Genomic DNA, 25,305 nt, shown 5'->3' on the forward strand with positions numbered 1-25,305 from the left:
GGCCCTGAAGGCAGCCTTTTGTAATCCCACCTTCCCCGAACACTGACCAACTAGTGAGAAGATAAGATTTTGCAGCAGACGTAGAACAAGAGGGGACATTTGATGCCTGTTGTATTCAGTTACCAGTAATCTCTCTTGCATCACTTACTTTTGTTAGAATTGACTAATAGGCAACATGCCTTCTTGGGAGCGCTATATAAGCACTGTCTTTGCAGGCTGGCTTCCTAACTGAGAGCAGGGAGCAGAAGGCATGGGGCATGCTGGGCGCCAGTTCCAAGCTCTGCTCTGGAAGAATTGGCTCTGCAGACTCAGGCACCCGGTGAGTGCTTGCCTTGGTTTTCCAAAAGGTTCCAGTGAGGTCTGGAGAGAGATCGGGGTTTGTTCTTGCCTGGCTGCCCCTGCCTCTTGGCAGTTACAAATGTCCATACAGCAGGGAAATTGGGGAGGTTGGATTATTTTAAATGAGAACCTGCCGTAAGGGCCAAAGCAGCTGATCTCTGATGACCAGCACAAAATCAAGATGGTAGAATCTTGTCAGAAAAGGGCTAATTTAGAAAAACTGAAAACATATAACAAATGGAATTTGAATTGTAATTGGTGCTTTGGGCATTTGTTTTAAAAACTGAGCTACAAATCCTCTGGTTTAAGGGACAAAGCGTCAAATGCATTTGATGCATAAACAGAATATTGCAAGTAATGACTCCAAAGTGTGAGGCTGTATGATGTGTGTAAGCAGAGCTGGGCATGGCCTGTCTACTCAATATTTTTCATTTTTATTCATTTCTTTTTATTTTCCCTGAGATTCTTCAGGCTGACAGTATTCTTTGATAGTAAATCTTTAGTTTTAATTCACATCTTTTTATAATTACATCAGCAAGGCTTTCCTAAGCAGATTGGAATTGCTTAAGCCAAACTTGCGTGAATACTTAAGTAAATAACCTGTAAGTGTACGTTTCAATGAAGTAGAAATCAATTGCTTATTCTTACAATTAACTTTCCATTATTCCTGATGCCAGAAGACAGATGTTAATAATACCTGCAAGTGTCATTTTCAGTAGAAGTAGGCAGTAACATAGCATCATTATTTCTGATTTTAAGGTCTACACTTAACAGTTGGGGTTTTTCTGCTACAAATTCTTATGTTTGAAGGAATTCAGTGGTTGACATTGAATTTCATTTGGCTGAATCCTTATAGCCAGAATATTCTTTCCTCTTTCTCAAAATAAATGTTAAAGGAGATGTTTTCTTTTTCATGTGTTCTTCAGGATCAGAACAATTTCAGTTGAAAATTTGGTTGTACAAGTTTTAAGATCAGGAATGAATAAATGAGACTTAAACTCTTCATCAGTTGTTAGTGTGTTGGTGTCCGTGTAGGTGGTTTTCCATTTATGAACAGCATATTTCATTAACAAATAAGTTTGTTTGGGGGAACTAAGCCTGTTTTCCCATTTAAGAATATTACAGGTGGAAGTGGGTTTCCCAGGCACGGTTCTTTCTGCTTTATGTATATCAGCTCATTTAAACCTCAGAACAGCTCAGTGAGGGGTGGTATCAGGACTATTTACTCCTCATTATTGGACTCCTGAGTTATTAAAAATTTTCACAATTATTATTGCTGCTGAAGTAAACATCCTCATCAGAAATATTTTGTCCATTTATTTATTTGATGACTGCTTACTTAAAATGGTAACTCCTGCACCTCATCCTTCTTTGCCTTTTTTTCTCTTTGTATTTATCATCTGGTAACATACCACAGATTTCCTTATTTGTTAATTGCCTCTGGATACTATATTAGTATCTAAGATCCATCAGAGCTGGCCATTTTTTTCTTATTTATTCACTAATATATTCCCTAGTACCCAGAGCAGTACCTGGCTCATAACAGGTGTTCAATAAATATTCACTGAGTGACTGAAATGCCAGCTACTGGTGAACTGGACAGATGTGTGTCCTGCTTTCAAGGAGCAACTGTCGGTTCAGAGAAAAGCAACAAATATGCAATAAATATTTAATGAACCCACTTCTGAGGAATATAGCCTACAGATGTCCCTGCACAAGTGGGAAATGGTATTTGTACAAGGTTATTCGTCACAGCACTGCTTATAATAGCAGCATAGTAGAAACAACACAAGGGCTTCAGTGCCTAGAATGTGGAGCCAACTGATGGGGTTCACATCCCAGCTTGGCCCCTTACTAGTTTACTTATGTGGGCACATTTCTCAACTTGGATTTCTCCCTGTAAGATGAGATTGATTGTAAGGATTAAATGAGTTAGTTCATGCAATGTGCTTGCAACAGTGCCTGGCTTAAGAGTCAAAGCTGCTTCTTATTCGGCCGCAGTGCTGGGGGTAGAAGGAATGGGTGGCCTCAGACATCTGCAGGACATAAGCCATGGGCCGTGAAGGAGAGGACACTCCAGGCTAACTCTTGGTTTCTGGCTTGCAATTGGGTCAGAATAGAACCCCAGGGGGAAAATGTGAATATGTTCACATCTCTTAATACTATTGCAGTGGAAATATTGAGGCCAGCCCCCTCTGGGTGAATGTCTTTAAACTGACCTAGTTTTCACAGCTTCCTCCTGTTCTTCAATGATAATCTGTAAAGTCTTTGTTTTTGCACCATGGAAGTGGGGTGTTGGCATAAACTGTGGGATAACCAATCTGAACGAGTGAATAAACAGTCACAAATAAATGTTTGTTTAGTGAATAAGAACCAGGCAGTATTTGTAAGATGAACGAAGCTTGTCTGTTTTTATATTTACTTAAAAAAATCCTTCATTTTACTATATTTTATGAATATAGTTCCGTTAAAAAACCATTTTATTATAGAAATTTCAAACAGAAAAATAAGAAAAAAAATAGTATAATGGACGAATAATATCCATCATATTTATATTTATACCTACCTTCATACATTGTTACAATTCTACTCTTCTTAGAAAAAAATAGTTTAAACAGAAGAATATTTTCATAACTATTTTAATACCACTTATTTTTTCTCTTGATTTTTATTTATGTACAAGCAGCACTATATAACAATAGAAAAATTATAAAAAATTGTCTAAAGTTCCATTATCCTAATGTATCTGCTACTTTTGTAGTCTTTTCTTTTATTAGGCAAATATAATGCAATGTTTTTACATAATTAAGATTATATCTTTTTGTTTTCGCTTAATATTGAAACCCATGATTTTCTTTTTCTTTTTTTTGGCGGGTGGTGGTTTTGGGATCCATATCCTTGACCTTGGTGTTATAAGCACCATGCTCTAACCAGCTGAGCTAACCAGTCAACCCCCAAGATTTTAAAAGTTGCTGTATGGTCTTCCCACTTAGAGGTTTTATTGTATAATAGTTCATCAGGTGGGTACACATAATTTATTCAACCATTTCTTTCTAGTTCTTACTATTAGGAATAACATCATCATGCATGATGATGCATTTTCTACTGGATCATTTCTCTTGAATAAGTTTCCTGGGCAGGGTTTGTGCATCAAGGTAAGGACGCGTTGTTTTGGGGCAGGTTGATAGCAGGTTGATGATGCCCCTGGTTGTGTCCCATGGGTAGTTCCTGAGCAATCTCATCAACACTGGCTGATATCAGAAAATAATGTAAGCCAAGTATCTGCTCCTTGGATGTCTCCTAGTTCTGCAGTCTTCTGGGGTTCTCCATGCTTCGATATTGAATAGAGCATAGAGCCTGTGCACTGTAGATGGCACTGTTCCCCCAACCTGCCCATCAAGTAAGTCATGGAGCAGTGATCTTTCTTGCATCTGTTGAAATCTTTATCTCTGTTCTGAATCTTGCCTCCTGTGACTGCTATCCCACTCACCCTAAATGGGCAGGATTCTGATTCTTTACTCCATAAACGAAAAATCACACAAGCCTTTTGGGTTTGATCAATTTTACTGAAGACTTGGGCTATTGGAGGGGGATGGAAGCATAGTTTAATACAAGGACATCATTATCCTAAAAACCTGTGATCTACTCCCAGCCACAGCCTGGGAGGGGCAGTAGAAATAACAATGCTATATTGGCCACTGTTTTACTAGAAACATCCTCCTGCCCGTGGACTCCATACCCAGAACCCAGTAATATGTGCCCAGATGCCTCCCACACATAAAGCATGGCATCCTTGCTTTCAAAGCCCTCAGTGGTAAAATGCCTACTTTCTCTCAGACATAGACAAGGACTACGGTGTCTGGCCAGGCCCTTTCTTTTTACCTGGTTGGAAGAAGCCTTGAGGCTGTCCAAGCTTGATGATGGCAGCCTTCTTCACTCAACATGTGGTCAAGTTCAAATCCTACCATTTCCCCACATTAGAGAAACCACATTAAGCCCCAGCCGAACCCTACTCTTTGTCAGTCTACCTCCAAGCAATCTACCTTAGGGCTAGTCCTTAAAAACACCTTCTTGGAAATCACTTATTATCTTTAACATGTAACCAGTTCTCAAGCTGAGATTCAACTACTTCAAACCTCGGAGGTTTTGTGTGTATATATCTGTGTGTATTTTTATTTTCCAAAACAAAAGAATTTCATGTTTCTTTGAGGTTTTTCTGCACTGCAGAATTCAGATGCTAAAAGCCTAATTCTATGTTCAAGAATAATTTCCTTTTGGAAACAACATACCAGGCACACTTCTGTATTTTTCTGAAATTGCAATAAAATTGTAGATATCAAGCCCAGAAGCAAAGTAGCTCTTATTTCTTTTGGACATTGTCATAGAGGTTGATTTTTTGCTGGTTTTGCAAAGTACAAGTGATAGCTTGTCAATTGTTTGCTGTCAGATTTTGCTATAAGGGTCTACTAAGAGTGTTAGCAGAAATCAGGAGGTCAAAGTTCAGGTGCCTGACGTCTGTCAGGAAAAAATCTCAAACTATCTTGAAGGATAGTTACTGAGAAGATGCTACAGTTGTGTATTTTTTTTAACATAGCAGAATAGCTTTATATTGGGAAAAATACTCAGAAAGTTAAAATGTTCAAACACACTGATCTTGGAAATGTGCTAAATGAGTTAGAGGTAGATTGACCTATAAGTGGGTTAAAAAGGTAACTAGCGTACAGTCTTAGTGCTGGAAGGGGTTGCTGAGATTTGCTGACAAATATTATTTCATTTGGAGTCCTACTGTGCCCGTGCTAATTGGTAAAGATTTCCTATTTAAAGAGATCTTCCCAAAATGCATGCTCCCTCATTGCCCTGTGAGGCTGTTGGGCATCCGTGCCTGCCCACGGAGAGTATATGGGTCTGTTCAGGCTGCTGTCGTAAAATGTTGCAGATTGGGTGCTTGAATAACAGAAATTTGTCTCACAGCTCTGGATCCTGAAAGTCCAAGGTCAAGGTGTTGGCAGGGTTGGTTCCTCTGAGAGGTGTGAAGAAAGGCTCCATTCTAGGCCTCTCTCCTTGGCTTGTGGATGGCTGTCTTCTGCCCATAATTGTCTCTCTCCACATCGTCTTCCCTGTATATTTTTCTGTGTATCCAATTTCTCTTTTATAAGGATGCAGTCATATTGGATTAGGGCCCACCCTGCTCCAGTGTGACCTCATTTTAACTTAACTAACTACATCTACGGCAATCCTATTTCCAAATAATATCACATTCTGGGGTTCTGGGGTTAGGACTTCAATGTGTGAGTTCTGGGGGAAGACTATTCAGTCTGCAGCAGTGTTATTGAGGCCCAGACTGGGGCTCTATGTTAACCCAACTGCAGCCTCAGGAGACAAATGTGTGCCTTGGGTGGTGTCAAGCAAACACTCCAGTCTGTAAAGACACTTAAATGAGGATTTTATTTAGTTTTGCATATGAGAAGACCACCTCTCAGTGTGAGAAATAAGTCTGCCCAACAAGAAGAGAAGGCAAGGAGGCTTTACAGTGTGAGTTCAGGAAGGTCTAAGCAGTAAATAAATTCCAAACTTTGTATGAGGGAGGAATGGGTAACTGGCTATGATATATTGAATAATGGTTTCTCCGGCCTTTTTAAATATTTATGGCTACTCTCATCTACTCAACTTGTAAGTAATTTCCATCTGTTTAAAATACAACAGGTTAACAACCATCCTGTTTTCCCAGGATTTCTCTAAACAGTTTAATCTGCATTTATCTAAGCAATGGGTATCTTGGTGATAACAAATTCCCTGTAAAAAGTTTGTCAAGCAATAGATTCTAATGGAAGTTCAGCTTCTTGGGCTAGAAAAGAACAAGTCAATTAAGTTAAAAAAAAAAAAAAAAGGAGTCACTGTGGTTCTTTTACTCTCCTTTTCTGGCCTCTTTTTTTCATCAGAGGGACCTGGGTTATGTGACTCAGGGACATGGTTAGCCACCTGGCCCTGCTCAGACCCCTCTGATGGAACATCCAGAACAGGCCACAGGATTTGGTGGTGATGCTGGGCAGAGCCTACTGGCCCTTGCTTAGCCCCAAGATAGCCATCACAGTACCGGTCAGCCTGTTCTCCTTGGCATGCTAGTGCTTGACAGAAGCTGCAAATGTGCCCTGTGCTTCTGTGGCCAGAGATCCCTGGGGTCAGGTCATCCTTGCTGGCCAGTGGTCAGAAGAGGGGACGGGGGCACTGCTAAGCCTCCCAGAGTTGATCAGCCCTGGGATGCTTCACACACAAACCCACTCAGCCGCAGACCCGCCCTGTTGAACAAGGTTGCACCTATTCTCGGAACTCCCGAAGTTGCATGGAAGTCATACATTTGCCGTGATTGGGCTACATGGACAATTTACATTACTTCTTCTCCCCCTCTGGCTGGGATCCTGTCCCAGGACAAGAGGCAATGGCTTTCTAATAACTCTGAGCTCTGACCCGAGAGCTCTTTCATAAAATTGGAGGATAATTCAACTTCCCTTTGGCTAGATAAGAAGACAAAGTTGATGATCTTCCTACCAGTTATTAAATCTGGAGCCAGTGGTATTATTGTCATGGTTGGCCTGGGCTGCCCTGGCTGTCATGGCTCACCCTACCTTGGACCTGGGCAGAAACTGCCCCGTCACTGTGAGGGCACTGAAGGTCATTCTGATGTGTCTCAGTTTCCTCAGAGAAGTGATCTAGGAAAAGTTGTTGGGAAATCTAGTTATTGAAAGGCAAACATCCTTTCATATAGTTAGAGCAAGGGGCTCACGTATGTACACTGGGCTGTTTTGGTTTTGTTTGCTTTTTTCCCATTCATAACCAGCAGTGCCTCTTCTTAATATCGATCGATTTGAATTTGCTTCTACACCTTTAATTTTAGCTTCATTTTCTTCCCATGTTCCCTCAAAGCAACAGTGATTAAATAAAAAACCACCCATAGAAACAGCTTTGAAGGTTGGTGAGGGAACTCCTTGGATAAAGAAAGTGTCTCATTCAGGACTGTGTTAGGCTGCAACTGTCCTGTCTGTCGTGGGTCCTTGCCCGAGTATAAGAATGTAAGCAGGGGCCGAGCCCGTGGCGCACTTGGTAGAGTGCTGCGCTGGGAGCGCGGCAACGCTCCCGCCCCGGGTTCGGATCCTATATAGGACTGACCAGTGCACTCACTGGCTGAGTGCCGGTCACGAAAAAAAACGACAAAAAAAAAAAAAAAAAAAAAAAAAAGAATGTAAGCAGATCCCATCTCCTATGGAAAACCAACTGAATTTCAGAAACAAAGCAGCCCATTTCTCATTTCCCAATTTGTTTGTTTGTCAGGGTAAAAGGAGAAAAAATTCTCTCTGTTGCTCTTTTGCTGAATTTGTTACCAGCATGCTGGCGAGAACATTACAAGATCATCACAAGGTTCAGTCTGGAAGATGTTATTTAGGATGGTGGGTTTATGTGGCTTCTGTGAAAATGGAAAATGAAAAACAAAGACCTCTTCTTTTCACAAGAGGCTTTTCTTTCTTCCTTGTGGATGTTGGGCTCGTCTGTAACGCCTGGAGTTCTCCTGGTTGTGTTATTTACTTTGGTGCAGATAGGCCTGGGTTTTTCAATTACAAGAAAGGTTTAAAGAAAAAACCTCATAGGAACAATACCTTGAGAGACCAGAGGCAGAGGCACCCTCAAGACTTGTTTTCATGAGATTTTATTGGAGGTTGAAGCTGTTTATTAGAGAATTGGTCAGACTGAAGTGCGCATTCATTTTGTCAACTTGGGCCTCTGAGGGCCCCTTTCAGGGCCACCTTTGTCTGAGGTCAGCCCTGCCTTTCCCACTGTGTGCACCCTTCACTGTCCCCACTTCATACCTGCTGGGATGTTTCCTTCCCTGGCTGCCTGCTGTTGGCTCAGCTAGAGGGCTCACCCGAGGGGTACTGGCAGGGCCGTCTGACCCTGGTTCACAAGGCTGTCCCAGGTATGCAGGGACACTGGCCAGATGTGCTTCACCAGCACCTGCCATCCTGCAGGCTTGAAGCTGCAGCTTCTGGGAGAGCAGAACTCACATGTCCTAATGCCCACTTGTTTGGAAAATAAGCGGTCCTCAGGGAGGAGTGGGAAGCAGCCAGGAGGTTATGGTGCCCTGTCCCTGATCTGTGGAGTCAAGGCTGAATGTCAGCACAAAGGGACCGCCACAAAGACCCAAAGTGGAAGCTAAAGTAGTGTTATGCTGTGACCTGGCAGGCACAGTCTTTCATCTGCGCTCTGCCACATCGGTCGAACTGTGTGGTGTCAGAATCTTTCCTCTCCTGGCCAATCCTGAAGTTCAGACCAGGATCCTAGTCTTACTTAGTCTCTCCACACCCTTGCATGACAGGGCTTCTTATTCCCATTTCACAGATGCAGGACACTGAGCCCAGGGAGATAAGTGCCTTGTCCAGACCCCTTAAAGGGAAGCAGCAAAGCAGCAGTGAGACTGCTGTGTCTGACACCAAGCTCATACCCTTCCAAGAACCCCAGAGCCCCCCCCGCCAGGTTCCTCGAGTGAACAGCACTGTGAACACACTTGCTGAATGTACTTGATGAAGACTCGAGTGGGTGAAGGGGGACAAAGTGCTATCAAACAGTGAGAATTAAGAAACTCTGTTTGGCACATGTTGGGAATGGATTTAGTAATCTCTGTGTTTGTAGACTGTCAGGAGTTACTGGTGGAAGGACCACAGGACAGCCTCAGGCCATCTCTAGCACAGCCTTGAACTCTGTGCCCACAGCATGAACTGGCATGGGTGGTGAGAGTCCCAAGTTCTAGGTGGGGCTGAGGCAACGGCTTTATCGCTTCTGTTGCTGGGGGCATCCTTGTTTCCAGGGGTATCTCCATTACCCTAACATGCCACTCTTGATTTATCATGTATTAAACATTACCTTAATGCAGGACATATTTTTAATAATCTTGGGATAAATTCTAAACAGTAATGTGACTGAGCCAGAAAGGAAATCAAATTACTCTCTGTCTCTGTGGTTTGTGCTACCTGTTGGCCGGCTTCTTTTCAGGGAGCATGTACGAGTCATGTGATGCTAGGTGATGACATGTCCAGTGTTATATTCTCCTTGGCCCTGTGTGGTCTGAGCTTGCAAATTTAGTACCTGTGCAATGGAATATTAAGGTTTATTTAATTTTCTGCTTTGAGTGTTTAGTATAAGAATGATTTTTTTCATTATATTTTCCCTTATATAAATTGCCCATCTGGGCCGGCCCCTTGGCTCACACGGGAGAGTGCAGCGCTAGTAGTGCTGAGGCCACAGGTTCGGATCCTATATAGGGATGGCCAGTGCGCTCACTGGCTGAGCATGGTGCAGACCACACCATGTCGAGGGTTGCAATCCCTTACCGGTCAAATAAATAAATAAATAAATTGCCCATCTAACTATTCTCCAACTGTATAATTAGAGGCCTGGTGTTACCCTGACGAGTTTTGTCCCTTTTTTGTTTGCTTATTTTTATTATTCGGATTTAGTATATCTTGTATAATCTTTTTCTTTTCTTTGAAATGTGTCTTTTATAATTTCAAAACAGTGGGTGTTATACTTCATTTATCCATAAGTGTGAGCAATATGCTGCTCTCCTCTAGTTACCCTAGAATTAAATTTACTGTATTTTAGACTTTCATCTACTTATAGTATACTTTTGAGTGTTATGTAAGGTTTTAATTTATCTTTTTTTAAAAAAAAATCCAAATTCAGGTGGCCAAACACCATTGTTGAATCTTTCTTTCTTACCTCTTTGTACTGAAAAGATTATTTTGTCATATTTGTGGGACTTCGAAAAGTTTGTGGAAATATAGACTTAAAAATAATATGAATCTTTTCATAAACTTTTTCAAGATCCCTTGTGTTTTGAAATATAGTAGTCTATATTTAGACTTCTCATGCTATTTCATTGATCTACATTTCTGTTTTTGCATCAATTTCATTTTTTAAAATTGATACTTTATATGTTCTAATCTTTTGTAGGATTAGGATCTTTCATAGCTCTTCTTTTTTCTTTAGAATATTCTTTGTCTTTGGAATATATTTATTCATCAATTATGTTTTAGAATCATTTTGACTTAAAATTTATCCCAGTTGGTATTTTGGTTAGATTTGTATTCAGTGTAAACAGGAACTTGGGAAAAGAGGGTTCTCTCAGGCCTCCTGTTTCCTCAGTCCCTGGAGTCATCTTGGACAACTTCAGGGTCCCTGTGGATGGAGCATGTAGACTGTACTCATCTCCTCACCAGTCTCCATTCGGCTCCGGCCTTCGATGTACTCATGGATCTCACCTATGGCAGGAAGAGCACATCTCAACTTTGATCACAACAATTGTGGATTTAAAAAATGTCCCTAAATATATGTTTAACTCTTTAAAAAAAACAGCGTTTCACTGAATATGATGTACCAATACCCTAATGATTGGTGCATAGTTTCTAATTTTTGCAATTGAAACAATGTGGAAATGACTTTTTTGGTATGTATTTTAGACACTTTCCCAGTTGTTTCCCTATGAAAAAATGCATTGAATGGGAGACTTTGGGTCAAAGAGTATGCACATTTACAATTTTGAAACATGTTACCTGATTTCCAGAAAGGCCGTGCCAATAGGCATCTCCTTCCAGTGTTCATACTTAACTGATGATATATTTTTTTGTCTCCTTTGAATCCTTGAGGGGAGAAATTATTCCTCATTCGTGTTTATGATGCCAAAGTCTCTAGCTCAATGTTTGACAGAATAAGTGCTAAATAAATGTTTAATGAATGAATGTTGAAAGAAAAACAATTATTTTGCAATAGAAATCTAATAAACCGCCTCCCCTCCCAAAGGGGGTGGGGAAAAGGGAGAAAAAGAGTCTGTCTCTTTCTCTCAGTATCCAACTTACGTAAAGGTTTGGCAAAGCTTCTCTTGGGGAGGCAATTTTGGCCTTTCATGGCGAGATTTTTGCAAGCCCTATCGCCAAACTGAAAAGGATCCAGGAAGACCAGCTGTGACTAGTTCGTATTTGGTATTTGATCCTCTTCTAGATTTGACTCAAGCTTTGTTTGAATCTATTGTGTGAACACTGGACTGTTTTTTCTTGCAGTACTTAACAACAAGGACCTCAAAATACTTCTGGGAATGTCCCTTCTTCTGAGAGGTTGACGTCTAGAGGCCCAAGTGCCCCAAAGAGACACAATGGAATTTCACACTTACTGCAAAGCCCTTTGTTTCCAGGACAAGGGCAACAGACTAATTATATACTTTACTTCAGCTTCCTTGATATTCTAAACTTATTATGATGTTTTCCTCCTCTCTCAGCCAGTTAGATCTTGTGACTATGTCTTCCCTCTGAAGGGACCGCTTTCCTTCTTCATTTATCCACATTTTACTTTTTGTACCGAAGCATTTTATTCCTTGTGGTTTTTGGTTGTAACCAAAACCACATGCTACATGAGTCACTTGGAGGATTTAAAAATGGATTTAAACTCAGTCTGGAAGATGTTTTGTTCAAGTGAGATGGAAAATTAGTTATTTAATCTTCAGGACTGAGCTTTGGTCCAGGTTCCATTACAAATTAGTTCAAGGATTCTGGGCAAAATAATTATCTTCATGATTTCCAGGGTGTAAAACTGGCAGGATGTTATCTACCTCACTGGTTGTTGTGGGAATTAAATATTGGATGAGGAAGAGCTTGTAAATGCTCCAGGTCTATGCAAATAAACTGCTTGAGAACAGGGCTTAGTCTTCACATCTGCACCCCCAGAAGAATTCAGGGTTTTTTTCCCCAAGTGAATTCATTCCTCTCAGGCAGGAACTCAGTCATATTTGCTCACTGCTATTTCCCTAGTCCCTGTAACAGCACCTGATGTGGTACACACTTACTAATGAGTGAGTGAAAGAGTGAGTGCACTTATTTTTATGGCTCTAGTACACCACAGCTTATTGATTTGTTCTCCCATTGATGAGTTCTGCATGACTTCCAATTTTTTTTAATGAAAAAAAAATGCCATTATCAACACTCTTAAGATGTGTACAACACTTTCTCAACAACTGTATATTTAGTTGAATCATACATTTTTATAAGTTAAAACCAGTCTAATACAAATAAATTAATGTGGTTCAACCTATATTCAGTTGTTGAGTTATTGGGTCATAGAATTTGCACATCTTCTTATCTACTAATATTGTCAAACTGCTTTCCAAGGTTCCTGTTGATCCATAAACTCACTGACACTTGGTGTTTGTCAGACTTTTTGCTTTTTCCCAAATAGGTGGATGTAAAATGGTATCTCATTCGGGTTTAATTTATATCTTCTTGAGTATTACTGCAATTGAACATCTCTTCATATGCAAACGTACTTCAGAAAGTTCGTGGAAAAATAGAATTGAAAGATAATATAAATAAACAGAATCAAAAGATGGTACAAATCTTGCCATGAACTTTTTGAAGTAGTCTCGTATTTATAGGTGTTCATATTTTGCTCTTGCCTGCTCAGCCCTTTTGACTGTTTTCTATTGTACTGTCTCCTTCTCATTGATTTGTATGTGTTTTGGATACTGTATTGTCAGTTATATATGTTAAATTCTTCAAATCTGTGGTTGGTCTTTGTGCTCCTCAAATGGCTTTTCTGAAGAACAGATATTTTAAATTTTACTGTAGCTTGATTTTCCTTTGTGGTTTATGGTTTTTGCATCTTATTCAAACATAAACCATAAAGAAGATACTCTGTTTTCTCCTAGACATTTTTAAAGTTTCTTTTTTTTTTTTGCATTTAGAATTTTGTATATGATGGTGGTATAAAGATCTAATCCGTCCCTGCCTTTCCCACCCCCACTTTCAGGATAACCAATTATATGGCACAATTTCTTGAATAGCAAGTCATTGTCCCATTGATCTGTTGACCACCTTTTTCATATATCAGGTTTCCAAACATGCACAGCTATATGCGTAGGCTCTCTATGCTACTCCATAGGTTAGTTTGCTTGTTATTGAACTAATATCACGGTGTTTTAATTACTATCAATTTAGAGAAACTTCTGAAATGTGAGAGGACAAGTTCTTCCAACCTGTTGATAAAAATGATCTTGGAGGGCCGAGCCCGTGGCACACTCGGGAGAGTGCGGCACTGGGAGCGTGGGAACGCTCCCGCTGTGGGCTCAGATCCTGTATAGGAATGGCCGGTGCACTCATTGGCTGAGTGCCGGTCCCGAAAAAGACAAAAAAAAAAAAAAAAAAAAGATCTTGGAAATTTTTGATTTTTGTTCTCCCAAATACATTCTAGAATCAGCTCATTAAGTATAACAGCAACTGCAAAATCAAAACAAAACAAAACAAGCAAAAACCTGTTGGAATTCCATTGGAATTGCATTGAGCTTATAGATCAATCTGGATAGATTAACATCTTTATGGTATTGACATTTTTTATGCATTAACAATGTTCATCTGTTTATTTGTTAAGGTTCTCTTTGGTGCCTTTCAATAAAGTTTCATAATTTTTTAAATCAAGTAATTGCACACATTCTACTTAGATTTTTTCCCCCTAGATGCTTTATACTTTTTGTTGATAATGCAAATTGTATCATATTTAAAAAATGTATTTTCAGCATCTAAAAAGCCACATTAATACAATTACAGTTCACTGAAAAATTAGCATGCGATCCAGTTTGAAAGCTAAAATCAGTCATATCAGGGTACTATTCCATTTAATTATAAACATTAGTTCAACCTTCAAAAAAATTACATTTTCTTACTAATTCTTGCTTATGTAAGGAATTACTGTGAGATAGATATTGGAATCTTCTATGAAAGGAAATTTGGAATTTTCTTCCTGTAATACTATCAATTGTTGCTCTATATATTTTGAGGCTGTTTTATTAAGTATATACATGTATAAAATTGTTACATTTTCCTGTTGTATCAATCCTTTTATTATGTAGTGATCCTCCCTATATCTAGTAACATTCCCTTTCTTAAAGTCTGTTTTGTCCGATATTAACATAGCTAATTCGTTTAATATTTACTGAGTATATCTTTTTCATCTTTTTACTTTCAACCATCCTGGGTCCATATATTTTGATTTTATCTATACTAAATAGCATAGAGCATTTTCTCTTTAAAATCAAGCCTAAAAATCCTTCTTTCAAATAGTGAGTTTAATCCAAACATTATCTGGAACCAAAGCATATTATTTAAAAGTTTCTTTAGTACAAGTCTGTTGTTGGATCACTTGGTTTCTGATCATCTGAAAATTTTCTTTTACCCTTGTTCTTGACAGGTCCTTTTGCTGGGTAAACCAATTCTAGATTGACAGAATTTCTCTCAGCAATCTAAAGATATTTAACTGTTTTCTGGTTTCTTGCGTTTGATAAGTTTTTAGTAACTCTAATTATTCCTATGATATAGTGTGTCTTTATTTCTTGAATTACTATTGAGATCTTTTCTTTTACTTAGTTGTGCTAAAGTTTCACTACACCATGTCTTAGTATGGATTTATTATTCCTACTAAATGTCGTATTTCTTTTATCCATGGATTTGTATCTTTCAGATGTTCTGAAAAAGTCTCAGCCATGAGTGATTTAAATATTGCTTCTCATGCTTTCTTTGTCTTCTTGAGGAGAATGCTCCCCTTTTAATTGACTCTTTCACTTAAAGATTCAGGTCACGATTTTTAAAAAAAAAATTTTTTTTTGGCCACTATTCTCCCCTCAGCTCTTTGAAGATTTCTTTTACTTCCAGTATGACTAGCAATGCAACAAAAACTACATTTTTTTTTTAAAGCAGGAGTACTGTTATTGTTTCTATTCAGCATGCTGCTGGAAGGAGGAGTGATATTAATGAATTTAAAATTTTGTCCCATTTTTATTTTGGCTGGATTTTATTGTCAAGCTTTTTTCCCCTATCAAGTTTCATGGTTAATATATTATATGCATCCTTTCATCATTGAGAAAATATGTACTGATTTTTGCTGAAGAGCATTTTGGTTGGGTATCATATATATTTTTTAATCATAATTTCTGTCTCCTGGAACTTTGTAAATATTGATGCATTGGCATCTTCTATTGAATGTTCTGAGGACATGTTTGAGGCCAGACTAATTATTTTCCCCTCTTGTTGAGATACCTGTAGTTATTCTTCCTTGATCTTTGAAGCTCAGTAGCTGGAAGCTCAGTAACCATAGTTCAACTATGGCTTATTTTTGTCTGAAATATAGTATACTCTTTCAGTCTGCAGATAAATCTTCTCCATTTAAGGGAAATTCTCCTGTTCTATATATACATATATTTTTATTTTTATTTTATTTTGTTTTGTTTTTTAAGTTTTATGTTGTCAATATACAATGTAGTTGATTTTCATGTCCCTTTACTGATTTCTCCCTCCCCCCTCCCTCTCCCATCTCCAACCCATCAACATCATATCTGATCACTGGCCTTAACAAGTTCAAGGAATTGTGATTGTTGTGTCTTCTCCTGTGTTATATTTTTGAGCATTTTTTTTCCATTTGTTGAATTCTATACATCAGGAATGTCAATTATCTTTTTGTTGCACAGTCTTTGTTTTCAAATATATTAGCTTTTATGTCATAATATTTTTGTCTTTAAAAATGTTTTTAAAAAGTCTTTGCTGTTATTTTAAAATGTTTCGCTATTCCAGAAATTTATATTTAACTACTGCATATTTTCTTTTTGTGGCTTCTAAATCATTTAAAATTTTACAGTGATAATTTTTTGCTTGTTTGTTTTTCCTTTAAATCTACAACCTCTCTTTTCATTTATTTATCATCTATTTTTGAGCTCTTGTTTTCTGTGAATCTGTTCTTATTAAATTGTTCTTCTTTATGAAGCAATTGTAAAGAAATTCAACACCGTATTTAAATTGTTTTTTTCCAGTTAAGCTCTAGGACTTCCTTTTGCTTCTGTTTTGTTCATTGCTCTCCAGTGTGTTTAGATTGCTGCTGTGCTCTTTCTTTTTATGGGACTCATACTTGGGCAGCTCAGGCCAGGTATTAGGTTTGTTCTTGACTCTCTTTTCAATAAATCTGAGACCAGTCTGATTTCTCTTTTGATCTCTAGCGTGATCTCTGGGCATATCCTGTGTGCTTCCATTTCCTCCAGCAGGAGGGAACGCTTGGGATGGGGGTGGGGATGAGTGAGGGACTCATCAGAGATGAGCTGTAGCCTTTACTAGACTGCTTGGGCTCTGTGCTCCCCTTTGAAATTTTGTCAAAAATTTTACACCATATTCACTCCATCTCGTTGGGGAAATTGCCGTTCAACTTTGGGTTCTTTTCACCTGTTTATGTGAAGCCCTAGAGGCTTTTCCAGTGGGGTCAGCCTCACTGTTCACTTTCCTTGTTTTCTTTGGTCATTCCCAGCATCAGTTTCCCTAACTCCTGTCAGAGGAAGGAGACTGGAGACTTCTTTGGGCTTTTTCTCTCCATAGACGTGGATAGTGGGGAGACTCACGAGGATTGGGAGGGCACATCATTAAGGCTTTGGAAATTCTGGACTGAGTTAGGACTGACCTATGGTGGGTTTGTCTGATCTCCTCTAGAAATTTGTTTCTTGGCATTTTGATTGTTTTTTGTATTTAGGTAAAAGACAAGTTTCTCCTTCTCTCTGACTTCTTTTCTTTTCCCTTTTCTCCCATTTTGTCTGGCAGGGAAAAAAAGCCTGTGAGAAAGTTTCAATGTATCATTTTATGCAGGGGTCCTTTATGTGTACATTTATATGTATGTATTGTTAAGTCTTCTCAAATGCCCTCATAACCTATCTGTGCTGAAGGAACAAAGGAAAGATTTTTATTCATGCTTGGGCTCAAGTGTGAAAGGAATGGGGACTGGAAAAGGGGTCTTGGCACCTAGGAAAGTCATGGTGAGAAGTGCTGTGGGGAGGTGGAGCTCAGGGGTGTAGGACTGGGCATTTCTATCCCCTCCTGGTGGAAGCTTCCCTCCTGGGACTCTTTGCTGGAAGAATAGAGTGCTTTGTGGTTGTTTGGAAGGGTGGCTGTTGTTTTGTAAGCACTAATAGGTTTTCCAGATGATTATCTTTCTTGGGAGCAGAGCCTGCAGCAGCATCTACTCTTGCTGCCTTTGTGCAGCACTGATGCCAGTTTTCGCTCGAACAGTTCCTGGTGTTTAGAAGGCGATACTGGAGGATCTGGAGTGTGGGAGATACAGAGAAGCCCTAAAATTAATCAGAAAACATTCCCATTTAACAGGGATAAGACTAAATATGTTAAGCAAGACTCAAGGATAATAATGACATGTGAGAAGAAAAACGTGATACAAAAATGGGATGAGAAAGAAAAGACTGCTTTTGAGCCCCTGCAGAGAAGCAGGCTAATGGAAGGAGGTGATTCACTCGCTAACAATGGGCAGTGACTCAGCAGAAGTGGGTATTTTGATACTTTTCTCTTCAATGGTGTAATTTCAAATTTGACAGTATGGAAGATTTTTCCTACTTGTGCTTTTCAGAAGGGTCAGTTGACTGGCTTGTAAATAAAAAACATGGAGATATAATTTTTTTTAGGTTTAATTGAAGTTTTATTTTTATTTCAAGATCCTTAGAGGACCTTCTCAAGGATAACAAGTAGAGGTTTACTTTTTTAATAATGCTATCTCCATTTGAAACTAGAGATTTGCAGTTGATTTTAAGACTGGGCTGATAAATATTTGTAATTTCAGAGTTGCCACTGACTATTTTAATTTGGCTTTGTCAGGTTTCTTTAAATTATGTTGTCTTTGTGTGTAGGAAAAAGAATCCAGATACTATAAATAAAAAGAATGATAAATTGATTGCATAAAAGATTTAGACCATATAGAGACAAATAGAAAATGGGAGACACCTAAAGGCAAGAAAGGACTGAATTCTTTAATTAAAAAACAGAAAACAGTGCTTTGTAAGTCAGTAAGAAAAAAAAGAGCAATTTAATAGAAAAATGGGCACCTAGAATTACAGGGAATTAGTAGACTAGACAAGGACTTTTTTTATACTTATGAAAAATGCTTGATCTTAATAAAGTTCTTATTATTATTTTGCATATCAGTTTGACAAAAAATTAAAAGTTTGTTATTCCAGGCGCTATTGAGAGTATGATTGGAGTGAACGATGATTGGTTTAGCTTTTAATGAAAGCATTTTGATTATATCTATCCAAATTAAAAATCTAAATTAAAAATCATATACACTTTGGCTGAGTAATCCCATTTATCAATATTACATGTCACAGATATACTTACAAAAGCTAGCCAGACATGTTAAACAAGCTCATAATAGCACTGCTCTCCCCCCAAAAAATCATACAAATTTCCATAATTAGGTGTTTGGTTAAATAAATCCTACAGGAGAATATTGTGTATTCTTTAAAAGTAATACAACAGATCTGTAATTACTGATGTAAAAATTGTTTACGAAAACATTAGTTATGCTTATTATGAATTCTTTTGAATGAATTAAGAAAACTAAGATAATTTATTCTGTGGGAGAGTGGTTATATTCTTTCTGTACTTTTAAAAAAATTTCTTAACCGTACATTTATTTATTTATTTATCATATCAAAAGTTATTGTATGAGTCTTGGGTATATACACCATTTTCTGTTTTCTTTATAATTTTTTATCTTAAAAATAGCTATTATATGTTACTAAAAATAAAAAGGAATGAAAAAGCAAAAAAAAATTATGTGTTTATTTCTTCTTAATGGTAGCAAGTCATTGTTTAATATGAGTTACGTTTTCTGTTTTGCATATTTGTATTCAGCCAGAATTAATTATAGAGTCCTCTCTCACTCTCTTCTTACTCCAGTACTTCAATAAATTATTAATTTGTTACAGAGAATTGACCAAAATGACTTAAATGAATTGTAGTCTCCGGAGTGTCCTTGACCTTTCTTTTTGGTTTAATTACAATCCCTTAAACTAGAAGGTAACTTCCTGCTGACATTTTTTCTGTGATTAGAATGTGTGATATTGGGTTTCAGCACTTTGTCAAAGAACTTTTTATTATGATGCACTTTCTGGCATAAGAAATACTTCCTTGTGAACTATTTCAATGAAGGTGATTTCTTTTCTTCTTTAATTACACCAGTGATTTTCCCACCTGTGTTTTGTCTTGATGGTCTCAGGCCACATGCATTTACCTGGTCACATTTAGATCTGCTTGTTGTACCTTACAGGGAAGAGATATGGCCGTGGCAGTTTAAAGAATGAAGGAATTTGTTTTAGTTCAAAGCATTGTGACTTGGCGTCTGAAAGAGTATGACACCCTCTTCAGCATTTGTCTGTCCTTGACTATTTTGTGTACGGCTATAAACTTTTGTATTTGTAAAATGCTATGAGCTGAAGTCAGAAGATTATCTTCCATAGAAATGAGTGAAGAATTATGCCAATAAAAATAAATTTATGATAACTGAAAATTTTCTATTAACTAATTTTTCATTGAGTTCTACCTTGCAGATGGTGTTTCTTTCTCAAATAATTAGACTCCATGTATCAATGACAGTTCCTTTTCTTTTAACTTTGATATTCAGAGTTGTACAAATTATTGCAGTCCTTTAGGATAGCTGTTTTGTAGTCTGTGTCAAGAAATTTGACTCCAATCATCTTAGTTTTAGGAGTTTATTTAAATCTCAAGAAAGTAATTCAGAAGAAAAATGATTTATACACAAAAAATGTTCCTTAATAGAAGAATGTATATGTGAATTACAGTATATCCATTTGGTAGGAATGTTATGCAACTAGTGAGCTTGTAGTTATGAATCTCATTTGGCATCATTGGAAAATATTCATACAACGAGGGTCAGTGAGAAGTGGGTGAACATGCTTCTCATGCCAAAACTGGCAGAACATGCATTTGGATGGTAAAGTCAGGAATGTTAAAGAAATTAGAAAAATAAAAATAGTTGATTTGTTGGAGTGTGGGAAATACAGGTGAAGTTATTTATTTATTTACTTTATTTACTGTCATAAGTTCTGCAATAAATAAAAATGTCCAGAGAAAGGAAAGGAACAGAAGCCTAGTGTTGTGGGAGGATGAGGAGATAACAGATGAACTAGGCCTTCTCTGTGGGCCCCTGTTCCAAATGATTGTTTGAAGATACACACAGTAGGGATGACAGTGACCTCCTTTAGCAGGAAGCCAGGTCTAGCCTGTACACCGTCCTTTAAGAGATGGAAATATTGTAATGCTTTTGCAATTTATTCAAGTGCTGTTTTTTATTTCAATTTCCCCAGGTTCTTTCCCTCGCTGAATTCTTCTGGCCATGTATCCTGTTCATGATTCTGACAATACTTCGCTTTCAAGAACCTCCCAGACATAGAGACAGTTGTAAGTTTCACTTTTTAATACATTTATTGAATTATGAACTGTTGAGCTAAGGCTGGGTCTGGAGCTCACAGACCCCTGGAGCCTGTTGTCCAGACTTGGTCACAGACCCTTCCCATGCAGGTCTGTGAGCTAGGTAACAGGAAAAAGGTCCTTGTAGCCTTGGCCAAAGGGATAATAAGTTTTATTCAGCACACACACGTCTAAGAGCTAGGCAGTCCAAAGAGAAACGGAGCAGCTGCCAGCAAAGTAAACGCGCTCTATTTTTAGACACAATCTCTGCCAAGCCACTGCCTCACACACTGAAGAACACACAAGAATAGCAACAAGCTAAAAATACCTGGGTGCGCATGCACACTAACTCCACCCCCACACAACTTGTTTACAAAGAATGTGCTGCAGACCCCAGCCTGACCTGAGGTGAGGGGGCCTGACTATAACTACTCTATTTTCCTCACATGAACCTTCAGAGAAAAAAATCAAAACAGAACATAGCACTTTTTCAAACTCTGTTCATTATAAACTTTGAATTCTGATTTTAAAGATTTTTCATCTTTAGAATGATATTCACACATTTGCTCAATCTAGCAGATAGATTTATTCTTCCAACTAAGCTAACTCAATTTGGACATAAGCATATAAGCCATGATAAATGTAGGAAGAGTAGAAGTGGTAAAATGTGGGAGATGCATTTCATAATTTACCAACATGATACTGATAGTGATGGTGGTGATGGTGGTGATGGCGATGGTGGTGATGATGTCGATGATCATGGTGATGGTGGTGATGGCGATGATCATGGTGATGGTGATGGTGGTGATGGAGGTGATGATGTCGATGATCATGGTGATGGTGGTGATGGCGATGATCATGGTGATGGTGGGGATGGTGATGGTGGTGATGATGTCAATGATCATGGTGATGGTGGTGATGGCGATGATCATGGTGATGGTGATGGTGGTGATGGTGATGGTGGTGCTGATGTTGATGATCATGGTGATGGTGGTGATGGCGATGATCATGGTGATGGTGATGGTGGTGATGGTGACGGTGGTGATGATGTTGATGATCATGGTGATGGTGGGGATGGCGATGATCATGGTGATGGTGATGGTGGTGATGGTGACGGTGGTGATGATGTCAATGATCATGGTGATGGTGGGGATGGTGATGAAGGTGATGATGATGGTGATGGTGATGGTAGTGGTAATGCTGGTGGTGGTGATAGTGATGACTATAATAATGACAGTGATCATGATGGTGATGCACTGATAAACTATCATTGATAATTTTCTCTGCTCCAAAAACATTGTCAACAGCCTATTTTGCTTATCTAGATTGAAACCTCAACATTATCACTCCATGAGAAATGATGGCCTGTTTTGTTTCTATCAGACTATGCCACTTAAAATATATACTCGTATAACGTGGTTGACTCTGTAAATGTCACTTGAATAGAGGATTATTAAGTGTTTGGATTTATCCAAAATAGTGTGTCAGTTATATTTAGATTTTATAATAGAAAAAGGAATGGTCCTAATAGGTTACCTGTGTTGTTTGGGGACTCTGTTGTGTGTTGCAGAAAACAGTGAGGCCATGTTAGTAAAACATCTAGGAAAAGTTGAAAAGCTTTTCAGGGTTTCTATTGTATTAACTAATTTATTTAGCAAATATGTATTGAGTTCATTTCATGTCCCAGGCCTTGCTGAGTATAACATAGTAGACAAGGTATTTTCCCTACAGAATGTACTGTAGGGCCAGACTATTACAATAGAATGGGAAAGTGTCGTGGGGAGGATGGGGTTACACAGAAGGCCCTGTTTGCACATAAGGGGTGGTCAGTCCGTACTAGGGAAAGGCTTCTGAGGAATTAGCAATGTGCAGCTTTGTCAGAATAAGGGAGTGCAGGGGAGGAATGGTCTAGGCAGTCCAGATGGCATGGGCAAAAGCCCCAAGTGTGACTAAGAAGAGTTCCTTGTGACAAAAGAGCAGAGCTATGGCTAGAAGAGTCAGCAGGGTCAGGTCAACAAAGTGTATGATGTTGAGGAGGGTGCACCCTCCAAGAGCACTGAGGAGCCATTGAAAGGTATCAGGAAAGGTCACAAGAAGATGAGCATTTAGGGTTCACATTCTAGGGGTTGACATGGGGTCGGGGAGAGCAACCCTGGAGAATGCAAGATCAACCTGTGGAGCCCTTGAGTAAATGGGCAAGAGATGGGTGTGGTCTGATGCAGGAGGTAGGGGAAGGAGGTAGGGTGGGAAGGAACAATGACTGGCTGGATGCCAAGAGGAGAGGGAGGCTTTGGGCTAGAACAGCTGGGTGGAGAGTGCACCCTCACTGGAGAGTTGTAGGGCAGCGGAGTGTATTAGTCCATTTCTGCTGCTTATAACAAAATACTTAAAACTGGGTGCTTTATAAGAAAATGACATTTACTGCTTACAGTTTCTGAGGCTGGGAAGTCCAAAGTCCATCTGGTGGTGGTGATAGTGACCCAGGGGTCTCACACTGCAAGACGATGAAAACAGAGAGAGCAGACAGACTCTCCTCTTCTTTTAAAGCCCTCAGAACCATGCCCCTGACCACCATTTTTAATCCATTCACTATGGCATGGTCCTACAATCCAGTCACCTTGTCAAGGCTCCACCTTTCCATTACAATAATAGGGTTTCCACCCTGTTAACAGTCACAGTGTGGGCTAAGTTTCTAATACATAAAGCTTTGGAGACACAATTCAAGCTTCAGTGAGTTTTGGGGGGACATAATTCAGTCTGCTACAGGTCCCCTGAGGGAGCTGTGATCAGAGTGCTTGTGCCAAATTTGAGAGGCCTGTGAGATTGGTGGGCTCAGCTGCCCAGACAGACTGAGTCCTGAGCTCACTGGAGTCTGGAATTAGATGAGGACACTTAAGAAGCACCAGGACATAGGCCTCAAGAAGAGCACATTCGAGGGACAGGCAGAGTGCTGGGAGAAAGATGAAGGAACATGGAGTTTGTGTGAGACACATTTAACGAAGGAGGCATGGCGAAGAGTGACCAATGCTGTTGCCATGTGGGCAAGAAAAGAGTGACAGGTTCCCATTAGGTTCATTATCAGGGGTGTTGGTGGGACTCTGAGGGCCCACATTGCAGCGGCCTGAAGTGAGGGAGGTGAGGACGGGGAAGGGGAAGTGGTAGAAAACCAGGCTTACTCTGTGGCAGACAGAGGTGAAATAGCTGGGTGGGAGCCTGCCTGTAACTGGTGGATGATGGGGCTCTGAGGACTGAAGGAAAGCCCCAGATTGGTGGCTGATATAAGATTGTGAATTATTTAGTTGTAAATAATAGAGCATTAAATCTACAGTCCAGTGTGGTACCAGCTCGGTCCTGCCATAAGGAAAAAGCAGCTTATGATGTTCCTTATCCTCAAGGCTTCTATCCATTCCTTAAACATTTGTCAAGCTCCTGCTTTGTATCAGGGGTACAATCCCACAAAGATGTGACCTAAAGAAATGCTGGAATGTTCCTAAGAGGTTGATGCAGATGTGCTTTGTCAGAGTCTCAAAGTGCTCCGGGAGCCACAGTTGTTTGAGGACCACATGACAAAGCTCTGTCTTGCATCCACCAGCTCTGTGGGCACAGCAGGGACCTAACCTTTGTGAGCCCTTTTCTATAAAGACAGCTAATTCCACCTGCCTCCTATGGACTGCAGTGCCTTGCCCAGAGAAGGGGGCCAACATGTGTCTATCCCTCTTCCTCACACTTCCTACTGTCCTGGGGTAGCCTGATGTCACCATGCCAGGTCTTTAGTCTTGGAGATAAAGCGTGTCCAGGGCTAGTGTTTTCAATCTCTGACCCACTGAACATCCCACTGTGGCAGCCACCATTCCTGGTGTGTTCTTGAGAGAGATGGGACACAGATGTCATGCTAGGGAAATGCTGGGGACTGTTGCTGACCCCTGAAGTGGGATTTATTCACTAGGAATAAATAATCTTCTAAAGTTAAGATTCTTTGCATAGGAAAGAAATGCCCTGTTAAGTACTGTGAGCAATTAAAAATGGTAGCTTGAGAAGCTTCACTTATCTATCTGCCCACGTAAATATTGTTTGTGCTGGTTAGTGTGGCTTGGGATCACCTGTGGTCTGGGCAGATTCCACGCACATGCAGGGGGGACGGGGACAGGCACAGGGGTCGAGGCGGAGTAAGCCCTGGGTGCTGCTGCTCCCTCGAGCTCAACACAAATAGGAAAGCCACTGCCAGGCAGCACTGAGCTGCCTCTGCCTGCCCACTCAGGGACTGGGAGGGGAGGAAGCAGTCAGGTGCCCTGGGGAGGTCCAGGAAAGGGCTCTGAGTCTCAGAGTAGAAAAACTTCCTTGCATTCTATGATAGTTAGCAGCTACGCTTAAACATTTAAAAATTCAAGTTGCATTTAACTTGAAGTTTTTGCCCAAACTTCAAAATTTTTATGTGAGATGGAATGAAGCATCCATTCCGGTCATTCCTGCCCACGGCGGGTTTACAGAGGGCTGTGTCTGGAGGCTGGGCTGTGTATCCGTGGTATGTCCACTCTGAATGGGAAAGCTTGTGAATCATGCAGCTGTGACATTCTGTCTTGAAGCGTGAGTGCAGACACTGCAGGAAAGGTGTGAGGTATAAAGGGTTTTTTTGTTT

At 39.6% G+C, this 25,305-nt stretch overlaps 1 protein-coding gene across 1 annotated transcript in view; it reads left to right on the forward strand.

The window, feature by feature from the left end:
* Positions 1 to 237: 237 nt before the first annotated feature.
* Positions 238 to 25,305, forward strand: part of ABCA13 (ATP binding cassette subfamily A member 13) — a 446,769-nt gene continuing 421,701 nt past the window's right edge. Inside the window, exons 1-2 of the mRNA XM_063086601.1 lie at positions 238 to 319; positions 20,567 to 20,660. Coding sequence (XP_062942671.1) covers positions 251 to 319; positions 20,567 to 20,660 — 163 coding nt within the window. The 5' untranslated portion in view covers positions 238 to 250. The remainder of the gene's footprint in view (positions 320 to 20,566; positions 20,661 to 25,305) is intronic.

This window comes from Cynocephalus volans, chromosome 2, assembly GCF_027409185.1.
Source record: "Cynocephalus volans isolate mCynVol1 chromosome 2, mCynVol1.pri, whole genome shotgun sequence".
Taxonomy (NCBI): Eukaryota; Metazoa; Chordata; class Mammalia; order Dermoptera; family Cynocephalidae; genus Cynocephalus; species Cynocephalus volans.